Genomic DNA, 18,446 nt, shown 5'->3' on the forward strand with positions numbered 1-18,446 from the left:
TTGCTGTTCCATGTTCCAGTACACATAGAGGTGATTAGAGGCAGTAGCATAGAGTTAGATTCACAAGCAGGCAACGCAGTCACAAAGGGGTCCATCAGAAGCATGGACAGTGGACATGACAGGGGTCGGGCACCCCATACGCATCAGAAACAACCAAGGGACAGGCGATGGTACAGGCAGAGGTCTGGTGCACATGGAAGGTGAGCAGAACAGACAGAGTAACCATGGTCACAGCCAGGATCAGCAGAAAGTCAGGTTTACACGACAATCACCTAGCACTGAATGCTAGGTCTGACCTTACTGTAAACATCTGAGGGAAAGGAGTTGGCATTTAAACCTCATTGGCAATACACATATACTGTATGTAACAGAAGAGACTAGTCACCTGAATCTGCAGTCAGATAGGGGAAGAATGGGAGATTCACTCATACAGATGGGGCCGGTCTCATGTAGGCTGGGGCTGTCGTTTGAATCGGCAGCCGCCAGCCTCTGCCATCTGCTGCCGGAAGGAGGCACAAGTGCACGAGATGCTTGCACACCCGTTCCAATGGTGCCCCCCGTCATTCCCCGCACCTGCCCGTCTACCTAAAGCGGAGACGGGCAGGGTTTCCGATCCCTGCCACTGAGTGACTGGAACGTGTGTGTGTGAGACGCCCACGTGTCCCAGTCAGATGGAGTGACTCTCAGCCAGCGCTCGCCAGTGCGGACATTCCGGCGAGTGCTGGAGCTGAATGAGAGGGGCTCATAGTATGCGCAAAGCCATCCTGCAATTAAATACTGCTACTATTTCTATTCACAAGGTGATTGACAGGAAGTAGGCGATTGACAGGTGACTGACAGGAAGTTGGCGTCTGGGGGGTGGGAACCAACCGTTTAATGGGAGTGCTAAGAAAAATGCTAGACATGACGAAAAAAGACTGGGAGAATGCAGGTGTTCCCAAGCGTTTTAGGGGAGGGTGTGCAGAGTCAGCAACAGGCCAGATATGCCAGGGCTACACAGCGCCAGTGTAATGGTGCCCATCACTTATGCGATGGGAAGTACGATGTCCATCGAATCTGATCACATTTTTGAGGGCAAAAGTCAGCACCTGATGTCGCATGCCATCTTCTGATGGCACATCGGGTGCTGGAAGAGGGCGGCAGAGTAGTGTATGCTAGCAGTAGCGCTTGCGGGCGGCGGAAGTCAGTGGTGGCGGCAGATTTGTTTAAAACACTGGGCTGCCCTGTGATTGGCTGAGCTCTCTCAACCAATCACAGGGCAGCCCAGTGTTTTAAACAATTCTCCCGCCACCACTGACTCCCACCGCCTGCAAGCACTACTGCTAGCACTACACTACTCCACCGCCCCCTGATACGAGACGCAGGTACTCCGGCAGCGGTCCATAGGGCCCCCTCTCCCCAAACCCCACACCGCTGAATGCGTCCCCTCCGCCCCACACCCACAGATTGTATTCGAGCGATCGCATGTGGTTAAAAGCCACATGCGACTGCTCCTACAATTCGATAGATATTATGTGCAGCACATAATATCTATTGACGCAACATTCGACTGCGTGCCGGCGCATCGCGTCGAAAAGTCCCTTAAAAATGCATACAATCATTCGATTTATCGGCCAGAATTGGTCAAAATTGAATGATTGTATACAATATCTCACAAGTGTATGGGCAGCAAAATAATCATCTGATGGCGCGCCTGGTACGATGGGTTGTGCAGCCGTACACATCCATTTGCCCAACGATCTCATTCATTCACAAGGCGGGATTTCACACTAGCTGGGCGGAGTCTTAACGGAAAGCTGGTCATGTGATCGTCTCTGAATGGCAATACATAGATATATTTCTGCTGTCTGCCGAGTGCTGATCGCCGTACCCCACCACAGTCCTCAATGTGTCATCTTTCTCCTCGCGCGGCTAATCATGGTATTATTGTGCCACTTACACGCGTTCTTGTTTTTATTTGAGGCCGATTCACATATTAAAACTGTAGCATGTTAGACCGCCTTTCCTTCCGTTTTACTTTATTTACAATCATTTATTCCCAGTTACTTAAGCAGCATGTAGATACCCTGCAGGGCCCTGACAGGTACTGGCATCAGCGTATAACCACCGCCGCAATCTAACGCTCAAAGGGATCAACCTGTATAAGAGCAAGAGAGGTAATGTGCGAGGTCTCCACATGCTGGGCCACAGTCTGATAGACGCAGCGTGAGTCCAACGTCAGCAGCTGCGGGGGGGCCGGGACAATGTAAGCTGCAGAGGACAAGTAGATTACATCCTACTCGTTAGCGCACTGGTGATATCTGAGAACAATGTGGGGGGGGGGGGGGTAAGACGTGGGCACAAAACAGTGGGGGAAGGAGTTAAGAGATGAATTTGGAACTATAGGGTTCCTCTCTAAGTTGATGTTGCTATGGTACAGGAATGACGAGCTGGATTCCTGATCACCATCTGTTACACGAACAATACGGAGAGGTGCAGACAATTGGAACTTTCTCAGACATCTAGGAAGCTCTGCAAATAGTCATCTTGTTTTTACCAAAAATTCCAGCAGTAAAAAAGTATTAATAAAAGTAAAAATAAAATAATTTCCAGAAGAAAGTCCTGCGCTCGCGACATACGGCTTTAGAATTAGGATTACGCAGCTGCTGGTTTCAATTCTTACAAACACAAGCAACTACCGAGTCAAAATTTGTCATTGGTCGCTGGTTATCAGAGATCCGGGTGATAAGTCTACAACAAATGAATTCAGTCGGCATTGACAAAAGGTTGACATTGGCAATGGCCGACACGTGAAAAGGTTGACATGAGTTTTTCACAGTTTTTTATTTTTACTTTTTCATACTTTAGTGTCCACATGGACTCCGATTGGGACCATTACAGTGTGTCAATGCAAGGGTAAGCACTATACTAACTCCATGTGCTCAGGTGTCGACATTCACATGAAAAAATGGTAAATACCGCACATCAACATTTTCACATGTTGACATTTTGCTTGTGTCGACAGTTTACCAATGTTGACATTTTGCATGTCAACTTTTTGTCAATATCAACCTAGTGCATGTCCACCTCGGTGGTGATTAAGGCACTGCCTATCCTTTCGTCCACACCGGTTATCTTCTATTTGGGACATACACTGTTTATATGCTGACACATCATGCCGACACTGCTTTGAACGTTAATGCTGGGACCCAGAAGATACTGGAGCCACCAAGAGAAGGTAAGACACCACTAGACTACCAGGGGCAGTGTGGCCCCAGCATCTGCTTCTGGGTCCCAGCAGCAACGTGTAAAGCAGTGTCGGCAGTCACGTGTCAGCGTTCCGGTGAGTATTTTCCACATTATCACTTATTTGGGCATGGGTCAACCCATATTAAGTTGACACGCATTGGGTCGACCACTTAAGGTTGACACGGCTTAGGTCCACAGGGTTGGAAGGTCGACACAAGCATTAGGTCAACAATATTAAGGTCAACATGAGTTTTTTCGTGTACCGCGTTTGCTTGCCAAGCTTCGGGCACGGTGCCTCGCTGCGCTCAGAACACTATTTTATTCTCCCTCCATGCCCTAGTGGATGGTAGGGCATGAAATACTGCCTGTCGGCACGTCGGCTCGATAAATCACTAAGATGTTATAAGATAACAGCCCTTTGACATTTATTTTAGGACTGATAACGTCTATTTTTGTTCCATCCTCCTTGTTAGAATAATATTTATACCTCTCCTGTATATAAGCAGCAGATGTCACAGTAATTATTGTGCAAGAGATTATGCATTCGGCAGCATTATCTACACATCCGTCTACATGCACTTATCAGGGGAGTTTAATATCATACAGTATATATAACATCTGGGTCCATTAGGGCAGTATGGACAGTGTAATGGTTAGCATTACTGCGTCACAGCACTGAGGTCATGGGTTCTATTCCCACCATGGCCCTAACTGTGCGGAGTTTGTATATTCTCCCTGTACTTGCGTGGGTTTCCTCCGGGTACTCTGTTTCCTCCCACAATCCAAAAATATACTGGCAGGCTAATTGGCTCCAAACAAATGAACCCTAGAATGTCTGTGTGTGCGTGTACATGTGGTAGGGAATATAGATTGTAAGCTCAACTGGGGCAGGGACTGATGTGAGTGTTCAAATATTCTCTGTAAACAAGCGCTGCGGAATCTGTGTGCGCTATATAAGAAACTGTTAATAATAACGCCTTCTGGTGCCACAGAAGATACAGTGCGATGGTACAAGGCATTAGAAGTCATGCAATCCTCCCCTAGTAGGCAGAGACTGTGACATCACCAGATCCTGGTTCTAATGACATCACATCCTAAAGGTGCCCATACATGTACCAATTACCCGGTACTTTTTGTGCTAAAATATCATCGTTGTGCATGCAATGCTATTTTAGCACACAAAAAGTACCGGGTAATCGGTACGTGTATGGGCACCTTTACCCTTATATTGCATACTGTAAGCACTCCAACAATCTCAATCATGCTACCAATCTGCCAATCTCAGGCATCTGCGGACGTTCGGCTATATATATATATATATATATATATATATATATATATATATATATATATATCACACCTACTAAAATGCCAAGCAAGTGCTGTATACTTCCAATCTCTGATCTTTCTTCAGACTTCTCGTCCCAAATAACAATTTTAGACTTCTAAATCTCTTCTTGAACCCGCAACCACTGCTCCCACAACTGCCCGAGATCTTGCATGTTACTTCAAGGACTAGCTTGAGAAGATTGGACATGAAACGGTACGCTCTTCCGCAGCCAGTGACCGGCTGTTCCGACCCAGGATGCTCTGGCAACTTCTCTTCCACCGGTCCCCCAAATGATGGTCAATCCTGTACTCTGTCCTCCTCTAACACTGTTGAATTGACCCTCTCCACTCACAAATCAAAGCTCATCTCATCCTTAACCCACGTCTGTCATCGTTCCGTCTCTCTCGTTACTCCACTATTGTTCATGTATGTAGTAATTATTTCCTGTTCTGACAAATGGGATTGTTTTAGAGTTCCTCACTGTCGCTGATGGTGGGATCTGCACATGCGCAATTATACACGTCAAACCCCCACAGTGGGCGCCTTCGGGGAATCTTTCATTAGCCGGGGTGTCTGTCTGAGTGACAGGCAGGGGGCATTCCAACAGGCCTGCCCAACATTTCATGGACGTGCCCACAAAAATGGTGTATACGCCCAGGGCCGCCGAGAGGCAGGGGGGGGCGGGTACATTTTACCTGGGCCCGGGTCAGGGGACACACAGACACACTTAAAAAAAAAAATTGTGGCAGCGGTGTAACAGCAGCGTGGGCGGGGGCACCCGCCCGGGGAGGGAGGGGGGTGGCGGCTGGCCGGTGAGAGCGGGTCAGCAGCGGCAGCCTGTGTCACTTACTTTCACTCACTCACTCTGTGGAGTGCTGTAGTCTGCAGACAGTGACAGAGGCCCCAACCACTGCTGCGGAGCGTCTGCAGAGAAACTCTGTGTGACTGTCTGCTCTGCAGCTGCTTGCACAACACTTGATGTGAAAGGGGAAGGTCGGAAGGTCAGGTGCACGAAGAGTGGCATGTGAGAGGGGAGGTTGGAGCCGGAGGAGCTCCTGAATCTGTTTTACACTCCGAGTCCTGCCTGTAAGTAAAACATTTTCTGCCCTGTCTGTCTTTGGATCATCAAAATATATATATACACAAATACATATACATGTCTATATATATCCATACACATGTCTATATATATCCATACACATGTCTATATATATCTATATATATCCATATATATATATATATATATATATATATATATATATATATATATATATATATATATATATATATATATATATATATATATATATATATATCCATATCTATATATATATAAATATATATCCATATCCATATATATATATATATATATATATATAAATATATATATATATATATCGATATATATATATATATATATATATCGATATATCTATAGATATATCTATATATAGATATCGATATATATATATTGATAATAATTGATAATCAAATGAAGAAAGCACACTAGCAATTATGCAGAAATTACTGTATTAGCATCTAGCACTTGCAGGGTCTCCCCCATCCTCAGAGCGATACAGCATAAATATACACTCAAAAAGACATTCACTTTCCCATATAAATACCCCCACTGTAGTCCCCGCTGGGCGCCCGGGTCCATCCTACTAATGCCCCTTTCAGACCGCACTAAAAAAACGGTATATTGCCGATTTTTAACCGTTTTGAAACAGTATTCTGTGCGGTCTGAAAGGTGCAAAGTGATTTTACCGTTTCCAAAAAAAAACGGTTTTTGGAAACGGTAAAAAAGCAGGGTCCTACCCGTTTCAGACCCGTTTTTTTAGGTGTCAAAACAGATCTGAAGCGGTATTCTACCCCCCATACCACCCCCCCCCCCCCCCCAGCGCAGGGAAGGGAATGGTCGCGCTGGGGGCAGGGGGTCCCTGCAAGTGTCCGCCGGAGCACAGTGTGTCCTGCCCCGGCGAGAGCTGCTGCTACTGCTGACGGCGCAGTCCTGCGCCGAGGAGGTGAGCGGGGACGGGCAGCTCAGGCTGGGGTGCAGGCGGCTGTCTGCCTGGACTCACCGGTTCCGGAGCAGCAGCGGTTCAGCAGCGGAGTGCGGGCAGCGGGAGCATGACGTGGATGTCCCGCTGCCTCCTCGCCCTCTGTGGGGGTGGGAGAGACGGCGCTGGGCACAGGCAGCAGCAGCGCAGCAACAGTGTGAAAAGCGGTAAAGCCCCCCCCCCCCTTCCAATGCTAGTAGAGACAGTCGGACACAGGCAGCAGCAGCGCAGAGTGTGCTGATGATGAGAGGGACGGAGAGCAGCCAGCGGTCCAGCTGATGGAGAGCGGGCAGGGGGGCGAATGGTGAGGTGATGCCCCCAATCACCTCACCATGCGCCCCCCTGCCCGCTCTCCATCAGCTGGACCGCTGCAGTCCCTCTCAACATCAGCACACCCTGCGCTGCTGCCTGTGTCGGACTGTCTCTACGAGCATTGGAGGGGGGGGGCTTTACCGCTTTTCACACTGTTGCTTTCACACCGCAAACCTGCTTTAGACCAGGTATTTACATGCGGTGTGAAAGGGGTTAAACTTGTTCTGACCCGTTTCAAAAACCGTTTTAAATACCTGGTCTGAGCAGGTTTTGCGGTGTGAAAGCAGCTTAAAGGTGCTCGGTCGGCACCCTACACTCGCATTCATTCCACTGCTCATGACAGCCGGATCCACGGCACCCAGCTGTAACAGAAGAGGCGATTTGAGACCTAAGTGAATGAGTGCCGTGGATCTGCCTTTATGATGTAGCTTGGTACTGCCGGCCGGTGGAACGCGGAGGGGGATCAGTGTAACGCACGTAAGTGTGCCCTTACTTCCTACCGGAAGCACGGTGCAAAACACTTCCGGTAGGTTATATAATATAATATATATATATATATATACTTCCAAAATGGCAATAAGGCGTCACTCAGGGTTTTCTTCAGTTGCAAAAAACTGATTTATTCCTTTTTTGCAACTGAAGAAAACCCTGAGTGACACCTTATTGCCATTTTGGAAGTCTATGCAGACCTGAAAAGGTCTTGGGAAGGCACCGGGGTAAGGAAATCGCTCGAGAGCACAAAAGCCAGAGTGCCGGAGTCCTGCTTTGTATATATATATATATATATATATATATATATATATATATATATATATATATATATATATATATATATATATATATATTTATGACCCAGCTGCTGGGAGGCATGCCATGCTTCCCAGCCGTGGTCACCCCCCCCCCCCCCCCCACCATGGGGGCCCCTGGAAGTTGATGTACCGGGGCCAAGGATTTCTCTTGGCAGCCCTGTATACGCCAATAAAAATGGCCATGCCCGTCGAAATGCAGAATGCCTGTTCGGGGAGGCGGGAGGTGGATGTCACATGATGTCAGCCCCCGCCCCCAATTCGGTGGGAACCATTTAGCTAAAAATTCGGGCTTACTTTTCATTACGAACAGAGGAAAAATCATTTTATGGTGATCTGTGCGTCACGCGGATGTGTAAGTGTCCGCTTGCTTTGTAGAGCAGGGATTCGGGCGGTAGGGGGGCATGCGTTTGGTGGGACGCCGTTTAGACAATATAAGCAGCCTAGCGAGCAGGCCTGAATTACCCTCTTTATCCCTTTCTAAGCGTACAGCTCCCCCTATGTACTAAATAATTCTGCAGCTAAGGAAGCAATGTATTCACTGGACATAGGATACAAAAAAATTGTTCTTGGAAATATATATATATATATATATATATATATATATATATAAAAATAGCTTGTGTTAAAAAAAAAAAAAAACACAAAACCTAAAAAGTTGCTGCCAGCAAACCCAACGCAGTCTGAAAATAGAGAACCCGGCGGCGCCTCCTGAGGAGCAATGTTGACAGTAAAACCTGGCAGCGACACGAGGACAGACATGTGCGCTGTCTCCCTCCAGGGGCCACGGTATCACTGCACACCTGAGGCTCCGGTTATAGTACACATGCGCGCAGCATATTAATATACACGCCGGACATAATGTGCGCCGCACTGCCATAAACCCTCTCCCACCTCAGTGCGTGCGACAGGCCCATCTATCTGAATTCAGAACAGCACAATGCACCATTTGCTAACCCCGAAGATTGAAATTGCTTCATTTGTAAACACGATCCGTTATCCAGCCGCCCGTCTGCATCTAAATCATTTCTGCCCCGATTACCTCAGAAAACAGGCGCTGCTTCTATAGTGCTACACGAGCCTCAGAGGCCCATTCATTGCACTAATAACTCTCTCCCTAAGGCATCTGCCTTAATGCCGGTACAGTGGCCTCGGTCACAATGCCGAGGGAACCCGGACTATAGAAAGTACAGTGGACGGCTCCTCTTGTGGAAATGGTTAAACCTTCCTGATTTCGGTGGGTCGGTACCAATCGGAAGTTATTGTCCAACACTGCCCTTGGCCATCACAGCGCAGAGAGGGGCATACACACGTAGAGATGTGTGCTAAGCAATTTGTCCTGAATTTGTGCAAAATCGTTTGTTTTTAGCTCACGATTCTGATCCGATGCGCGTCCCCGCCGGTCGTAGGTCGGATTGGAGATCCTACCTACTGCACTAAAGATCTCTCAATCCGACCTCCAATTGGGTGCCGATTGTATGCAGATCGTGAGCAATCGGATCGCGATCGTTTGACGATCGTAAGTACACAAATACAGCATCTTAAGCAAATCGTGAGTCTGGGCCCGGGAGAGAGCTCCCGGGAAGTTCACAGCAAATCGTTGCGTGATCGTGGTCGTTTTGGTGTGTACGAGGCCTTAGGGTACACACCAGAACGATTTGGGCTCAATTCCATCAATCTGGATCCAATTCCAACCGATTGTATGTAGATTGGGCATGTTTTTGCATGTTCAGATCCGATTCTGATCCGATTCCAATCCGATGCGCGTCCCCGCTGTCGTTTGGTCATTTTATAGATCCTACCTGCAGCTGGTAGGATCTGTAAATGATCCATTCAACTGGATACAGACTCAGATCGGATTGGGATCGGATGCAGATCATGTGCTCCAACAGACGGTGCGACCATCGCATGATCTGCTAACGATCTAGTAACAATCAGGAACGTTCTGGTGCGCATAAGCGAATACGCGCAAGCTCATAGCTTCCACATCGGTCTCCGGTGCAAACACGTGGTGGAACGAACCAACTAGAATCAGGTCTTTAATCTCCATCCAAGATTTGATACATCTCCCCCTGAGTGTGAATCCACTTCGCACAATAATGTAACACAAGTACCCTCATAATTTATAAGTATTAAAGGTGTCCATACAGGGTGCGAGTGTGGTGCGCGATTTGTGGGTAGTAACCACCCGTTGTCTGGGAGTGTTAGGGAAGACGCAGGTGTGCCCAGGCGTTTGAGAAGTCATGTGACGTCAGCTCCGGCCCCGGACAGCCTGTATGTATCACAGCCTCCGAGTAAGTCCTGGGCTAAGCACAGACTGCACACATTGGGGAATCATTACATGGTGAGCGGCTGTTATCTGGGAGTGTCAGTGATAATGCAGGCGTGGCCAGGTGTGTGAGGGGAAGTCATGTGACATCAGCTCCGGCCCCGGACAGCCTGTATGTATCACAGCCTCCGAGTAAGTCCTGGGCTAAGCACAGACTGCACACATTGGGGAATCATTACATGGTGAGCGGCTGTTATCTGGGAGTGTCAGTGATAATGCAGGCGTGGCCAGGTGTGTGAGGGGAAGTCATGTGACATCAGCTCCGGCCCCGGACAGCCCGTATGTATCACAGCCGCCGAGTAAGTCCTGGGCTAAGCACAGACTGCGCACACTGGGAATCATTACATGGTGAGCGGCTTGCACATGGGTTAGCAGCAAATCCCCGTTCCAAATACTTTACGCAAACCGTGCTAAGCTATTCTCAGCCTTGCACAGGGTGGGATTCCACTGTGGCTGGGCGGCATATACCTGAAGGCAGCCGTGCAATCAGAATGGAATTAGTGCCTATATCTAATACCTGGGTTTAATACTATGTGTTTGCCCGAATCAGTCCCAGATAGCATTTAAACATCCCCAGGCTGCAACCCATGCAGTGCCTGGTGTATCACCCGATATGGGGTCATTTTGTGCAGACTTTTTGTGAGACTTTGCCACATCTCTGATTTGCAATTTAGGTTGTTCATCCAGAGATTTGGAAAAAAAGGCCAGCTTACGCCTACGGCAACCCATGATTGACACATGACGATATAGGCAGCTGATGATTATTTACAGGATCTGTGTTTCTTCCCTGGCATCAATTACAGGCAAACAGGTGGCGTTAGAGACTGAGCATCATACAGCCCGACCCTCATTGCACATAGCTTATCAAACCAAATTATAAACTGATAAAATGATCTTCTGCCAGTATCCTATCGAGGTACCACTACCCAATGGGCCTAGCGAACAGGTAAATGCCACTCAACGGAACGCCCGGCCCCCGCGTCGTGAATCCCTGTCTCTGTACCCATGGTAGTTATGTGACATCCTTTCCTTATTTTAAGTAACAACCATCACACATAACCCACAGCCGTATCCTCTCATTGATTGGTTCTGCATTTTTCGGGAAACCTCCAAGCCCGGATCCACCTCCCATCCCAGCCACCAGGACCCCCCATTACACTGCACTGCCATTACCTTCTGCGGGTCTCTCCATGCATATTTACACCAGTATACAGTATGCCAGCCTGCCACGCTACGCTGGTATCACGACTGGAGTGTCACTTTAGCAAGAGTCCCTATGTGTTACCGTTACAGTCCCAATGACAGCTCGAGACGCCCGACCCACCGGATGGAGCCGTGATTAGCCTTATCGAATGCAAAATGTCACCTGTGCCTGGAGACGGACTAGCTGTCACTCTGCTGGTGACATCAGCCAGCGGCCTGCCTACAGGTCACAGTGATGTACGGACTGTAATTGGTTCCACGGCTGCAGAACCGAGGGGGAATAATAAAGCTCAGTGCAATATAAAATACAAACTAAAGATCTTAAAGCAGCTACATAGACGACGGTATTTGGTAACAGGCTGGTAAAACGTTTCCTTTGAGAAAAAATAAATACAGTCGCTAGCTTCAGATGAAAAACCATTATTGATTATGAGTGCAAGGTATAGTAAGCCCAGCGGGAGGCGGATTTCAATTATCACCTAGAGATGTATTTTCTTCAAATCAGAGGGGAGGGGGAGGAGATGTGGGGAGGGGGGCAGGGAGCGGGCATCAGACATGGCTTGGGGAATGACAAAGGGGCACATTGGACGGTTTCGTCTGCCTCTATATCTTGCAGTGATTGATGCGGTGGGAGCCGGGGATGACTGATTATATGATGGCTTTCCCTGGCTGCGTCTATCCCCTGGATGATGAAGATGTGCCGCAGGGCTTTTGTGCATGTCAGGATCTAAACCATGGGGACAATTACAGGGATCTCTACTTGCTATTGGGAAGGCTGTGAATTATTTCTGTCACTCAAGCAAATCCCCCAATTCAGGAGGACCAGATGCATGGATTATTCCAGGGAAACTTTACTATACATCAGCCAGGCTGGGCGGCGACGGGGGATATAGGGAGGGGGGGGGGGTGAGGATATTCCCCTATATAATAAATTTATATTACCCAGTATTTGTAAGAGTATGATGGAGAGGCAGGGAGAATGCACAGGTATGGTGCCTTGGTTATGGGTCATAGGGATGACATTAATACGGTTGACAGGCCATAGGTGATAAAAGGTCAACATGACGGTTTCACGTTTTGGTGTCTATGTCGACAGGTCGACATAGACACCGTATAAGTGTACCGCGCCCCCCCTTACATGGCTTGTTTCAAGTATGAAAAAACAACCTTGCTTGGGAAAAATGAGAAAAACTCATGTCAACCTTTTTCATGTCGATCTATTGCTTGTGTCAACCTTTTCCATGTGTCAACCTATGGCCTGTCGATCAATAGGTCGACATGGTCTAGGCCAACAGTCAAAAGGTCGACAAGAGGGTTTTCACTGTTGTTTGAGCCGACAGGCGGTATTTCATGCTCTACCATCCACTAGGGCGTGGTGGGAGAATAAAATAGTGTGCCGAGCGCAGCGAGCCATGCGAGGGGACCCGGTGCATTTAATCCTGTGTCGACATTCGGGTAAAAAAAAAACAGTGAAAAACCCTGTCGACCGTTTGACTGTCGACCTAGACCATGTTGACCTAATGCTTGTGTCGAGGTAATGTCATGTCGACCTTGCAGTATGCCGACACAACGGTGTCGACCTAACGACCGTCACCCATCTTTAGGTCGACTCAATGATCCACACCCTTGCCTCCATGCGGTATGTATTATTCACAGCGACCTCACAGAAGGCATGGCACCAGACTTCCCCTGATATATGTGAAACGCGGGCAACTTGGCATAAGCTCCTGTACACACATCACAGCAGAGGGCCGCAGGGCACGTCACGGCTATATACAATAATGCTGTAAATGAGGTATAACACATGGTAACTGTATTGATGGGTAGAGCACAGTAACCCCCCCCCAATCTTATACCCGACACATAACTTCTTTACGGATATCAGACAAAAAAGTGGGTGGCACCTTTACCTGGGCACTATTAGAACGATATACTGTAACGGTTACAGGATGACCCACGCTAGCATACATCCCACAGCCTTGCCACTGGCCAGACCATGATACATCACACTAGGTCTGGCCCCCCACTGCTCCGTGGCCCCCATCAACCCATGCATATTACCTACACTCCTCAATCCTTGTCATAGACTAGAGGAAAGTGTATATGTTGTCCCACGCCAGTGTCAGAGCAGGTATCAGTACAGAGTGGTATATGGCGACCCCATGCCAATGGCGCAGCAGGCATAGGTAGGTATACAGGTGGGTATATAGCTAGGTATATAGGTAGGTTTAAAGGTTGGCATGGGTAGGCCGTACAGTTATATAGGTGGGTGGCAGGGAAGATATATTAGTAGGTATACAGGTTGGCATGGGTAGGCGTGTAGTTAGGTACCAGCGGCAGTGTGGGTAAGGATAGGTATATAGGTGGGTGGCAGGGCAGGTATATAGGTAGGTATACATGTTGGCATGGGTAGGCGTGCAGTTAGGTACCAGGGTCAGTGCGGATAAGGATAGGTATATAGGTGGGTGGCAGGGCCGGTATATAGGTATGTATACAGGTTGGCATGGGTAGGTGTGCAGTTGGGTGCCAGCAGCAGTGTGGGAACAGATAGGTATATAGGTGGGTGAAATAGCAGGTATGTAGATTCCCAAAACTGGTTGGCATGGATACACGTGCCAGCGGTAGTGTGGTAATGGATAAGTATATAGGTGGGTGGAATAGCAGGTATATAGGTTGGCATGGGTAGACGTGCAGTTGGGTGCCAGCAGCAGTGCGGCTATGGATAGGTATACAGGTGGGTATATACACAGGTACATATACCGTTGGCATAGGTAGGCGTGCCAGCGGCAGTGTGGGTACAGATAGGTATACAGGTGGGTATATACCCAGGTACATATACCGTTGGCATGGGTAGGCATGCCAGCGGCAGTGTGTGTACAGATAGGTATACAGGTGGGTATATACACAGGTACGTATACCGTTGGCATGGGTAGGCATGCCAGCGGCAGTGCGGATACAGATAGGTACACAGGTGGGTGTATCCCGCTTGGCATGGCCCTCACCTTGTGCAGCTTCCACATGGCCCCCAGCGCCTTGACCTCATGGCTGGCATGTCTGCCCTCCTCCAGGCACTGGTAGCAGACGGGCATCTTGCACTGCACGCAGTACATGCTGTGGTTCTCCAGCTCATGGTCGGTGCAGGTGGAGATCTTGCGGGGGCTCAGCCTCCGGCTCACCCGGCCCTGGGACGGGGGCAGCAGGCGGTGCTTGGCCAGGGGTCCCCGGGGCGGGTGGCAGCGCAGGCGGCACGGCTCGCAGTAGGACACATCGCACTGCTCGCACATGACCGCCGCCTCCTTGGGGCTCTGCTCGCACAGCTGGCACCGGAGGGCGGCCGCCCGGCTCTGCTGGTAGCGCTCGATCACCCCCTCCAGCACCCGGTTCTTGGCGAAGCCGCGCAGCCCCCGCTCGTCCAGCAGCAGGGAGCGGTGGCACTGCGGGCAGGTCAGGCACTGGTGGCGGCCCGGCGGCGGGAGCAGTGCCCCGGACGACTGGTGGTGGTGCGGCGGCTGCGGGGGCAGGCTGGGGGGGAAGACCCGCACCCCGTTGGGGGACTTCTGGCAGGGGGTGGTGGGGGCGCTGGCGAAGCCCCCGTACGAGCCGTAGCCGCTGTCCGCCTCGCTGTACAGGCTCATCTTGTCCAGGTCCAGGTAGTCGTAGTCGGAGAGGCCGGAGGCGCGGCGGCTCTGCGGGGACTCGCTGTCCGGGGTCTGCACCAGGATGTTGCGGGCGCAGGCCAGGCACAGGCTGTGCGAGCAGGGCAGGATGATGGGCTCCCGGTAGAAGGAGCCGCACACCGGGCACTTCAGCTCTTCCTCCATCGCTGCTGTCGCCGGTGGTGCCGGTCGCCGTGTGCCGCAGACTCGGGTGTGCGCGGTGCACTGCGGGGAGCAGCCGGGGAGAGGGGGAGGGGGGAGCGAGCCATTGCGGCGCGCCATTGGCCGGCTGCTCCTCGCCCTGCACGCCCATTCGCCCGCGAACGTGTCAGTCAAACTGAGAGGGCGTGGCTGAGGGGTGCTCGGCAACCTCCTCAGCATCTTCTGTCAGTCCCGCCATCTCGGGCTGCTGGGGAGATGGGTTACCAGGGCGACGGTCACCCCACACACCCCGCAGCAGCAGCGCCTGCCCTGCCAGTGCTGCCTGCATACATGTGCTCAACCATGTTACAGAAGATGCTTAGATAGATAGATAGATAGATAGATAGATAGATAGATAGATAGATAGATAGATAGATAGATAGATAGATAGATAGATATTTGGAGAGAGATACATTATATCTATCTATCTAATTTATCTGGATAGAGAGAGAGGGGCCCATTTATCATTGGATCACATATGCAATGCAATCTGGGCGACATTTACCACCCAGGATCACATTGCAATATGCAATTATTTTGGTTGAATGTATCATCATTGCAGATGCAGGGACAGGGGCCCCGAAAGGCGCCTGTCCCTGTGTTCTGCTTTGCCGCATGCTGGGGTCTGCACATGCACAGTTAGCGCTGACCCCTGGCCGACCCCGTGACCGCACTGTTCTATCCATAGGCTACGATGGGTTATTGTCATCTCAGAATGGCAGTAGCCCAGGGACCCATTGCGATGTATAAACATCCGGCAGCTTCACATCCCCCATAGTAACCTATGGGGGATGCGGCCATGAGCACGACAGGAGGGATCACAGCAGGGATCGGAGGGCAAGTCCGATCTGCTACCAAGTCGATCCCGGCAATTACTACCTGTCTCCTGTCTGCATCCCCACGCGTGGTCCGGACACGCTTGCACTGTAAGGACCGCACCCTGAAAACGCTTGCTTGCCCCCCAATGCTTTGTAACTCCCATTTTGCTGCCCTTCAGTGCATCATTAATCCGCAGTTGTGTTGTGATCTGCGATTTCCTGGGATTTTGCGTGTCGCATTCAGGTCCATAGGGCAGGATGGACCAACCTGGCCCAGTACATCCTGCCACTTATGATGCCAATAGCAACCACATATGTAACTAACATAGGCAATCTCTCCCAACTACAGCTGCCCTTTGTGATGAGCTCTGGTCCTTGGACTGCATGGAGCACATGCGCAGAATTATGTGGCCCTGGGGAATGCTGCGAGCGATCCGATCCTATCCCTCTACAGCACAGATGTGTAAAGAAGCCCATTGGCCTCTATAGAGCTGACATTACCCTAGAACACCAGATCCCGGCCTTGCCAGGCTTAGTACATAAGGGAAGAGTAACAAAACCCATACAGCGTTGGGTTTTACGGTGTTTTCCCGTTAGAACATCCTGCCCACATTACAGTTTGTGAGGACATTTAACGTGACAATAAAACTATAGAGCACATTAGCTTTGATTTTCATTGTGCTATTAGGATGTGACCGTGACATTAACGTATAAGCAGAGGTTCCCAAACTGTGACGTGGCTCCTGGGGGCCACGGGGCAGTAACAGGGGTTCCTTGCATTGGTGGTCGGTCGAGGACCAATTCAAATGATTTGAGGTCAATGTAATAGATAAACCAGTGCAGGTGGCTGCCAATCATACACTATGGGGGTTATTCTGGTTGATGGGAATTTGTATCCTTGCGAGTCAACCAAACCCGCCTTGCGATTGGTGGTACGCCGGCCCACCATTCGCAAGGCGTGTACGTTCGCCCTGGCTGCAAATTGATGTTTTATATACACATCCATTCGCAACCTGCAGAGGAACACCCACTTTATTCGATGGTCGGCGACCATCGAATGATGTGGAACTTGCACGCGTATGTAAGGGTGCTTTGAGAAACATTACATCTGAGTGCACATTATGAGGGAAGTGGACGTCCGGTGATGTCAGCTGCCTTCCCCCCGCACCCGCGTCATCGGCCCATTACCATTCTGTTCGCCAAGGCCGCACGCACCAAGCGCATGCACAGAAATGCGCAAAGACAAAACATCGGCCGCGTGCGAACGCCTATGCGGGCAATCAAAAGCACTTCCTGCCCCTCACCGCATTACTGAACCTACGGATGACATATAAGCACAATATACTTAATATTTCTTTCAACTCTGAACGCAGGGTGGAATCTGTATTTATCTCGCAGTGCGGGCGACTTGCGTTCACCTCAGAATTGGTCCGACCGCATCAAAAACCAAGCACAATAGTACTGAATGGGAAATCAATGTGCGTGACGTATAATGACTATGATAATACTTCTAGGTGTTGCCAAGATGGGCCCATCTCCAGCCACTTCCAGTTCATTAAAGTCACTGCTGCTCCTTCTTATTATTACTGGCTGGCACTTGGTGTCCTCTCCCAATCCAGTGCAGATAATGTAAGAGCTGGTGTGTCACAGCCAGCATTCCGGCACAGTCACTGCTGCGATGCACAGCAATGCTGAGCAGCATTAACCGTGCACGGATCACATGGGTACATGGATTAAAAGGACAGGAGCTGCTGGGATGCTAATAACCAAAACATTGTTTTATGGGTTGTGTAATAATCAGAAGGGGCTGCAGCGCTCACCAAGGAGTGCACATATGTTATGTAATATACATGCTGGATCAATCACTCGGGGATGCCCGGTAATCAGCATAAGCTATTGCAGTGTTAGGACCGCCCCCCCAGCCAACAGGAGTCTGGGCAGGCGGGCTTAACACTGCACTGTCACTGGTTTGTATAGGCTACATTCTCTGTGATGTCACTGGTGCCTAATGACTGGATAGGCTGCATTCTCAGTGATGTCACTGGTTCCTAATGACTGCATAGGCTGCACTCTCAGTGATGTCACTGGTTCCTAATGACTGCATAGGCTGCACTTTCAGTGATGTCACTGGTTTCTAGTGAATGGATAGGCTGCATTCTCAGTGATGTCACTGGTTCCTAATGACTGCATAGGCTGCACTTTCAGTGATGTTACTGGTGCCAAGTGACTGGATAGGCTGCCTTCCCTGTGATGTCACTGGTTCCTAGTGACTGAAAAGTCTCAGGGACGTGCAGTCAGGGGAGGCAGTGCCTCCCCTGTCATTAATGATTAATAAAAAAATACAAAGAAAAACATCGGATTATGCTTACCGATAATTCCTTTTCTTCTTAGAGACCATGGCAGCCTACACATTGGGATATCTTCCCCTTCCTCGTAGTTAGACAGGTTACTTTTTTTCCAGACCCCTCCCTCTTGGGTATAAATCCCTGCTCCTCCCCTCTCC

General features: G+C 49.7%; 1 protein-coding gene across 10 annotated transcripts in view; it reads right to left on the reverse strand.

Moving 5' to 3' along the window:
• Positions 1–15,164, reverse strand: part of TRIM9 (tripartite motif containing 9) — a 62,746-nt gene extending 47,582 nt beyond the window's left edge. For 7 of the 10 annotated variants that reach the window (XM_083166285.1, XM_083166284.1, XM_083166282.1 and 4 more), the window contains exon 1: positions 14,271–15,164. In XM_083166285.1, coding sequence (XP_083022411.1) covers positions 14,271–15,089 — 819 coding nt within the window. In that variant the 5' untranslated portion in view covers positions 15,090–15,164. The remainder of the gene's footprint in view (positions 1–14,270) is intronic. The other 3 variants (XM_083166290.1, XM_083166289.1, XM_083166288.1) reach the window with 1 other exon arrangement.
• Between the last annotated feature and the right edge of the window lie 3,282 nt (positions 15,165–18,446).

The sequence above is a fragment of the Crinia signifera genome, chromosome 12, assembly GCF_055691185.1.
Source record: "Crinia signifera chromosome 12, ASM5569118v1, whole genome shotgun sequence".
Classification (NCBI taxonomy): Eukaryota; Metazoa; Chordata; class Amphibia; order Anura; family Myobatrachidae; genus Crinia; species Crinia signifera.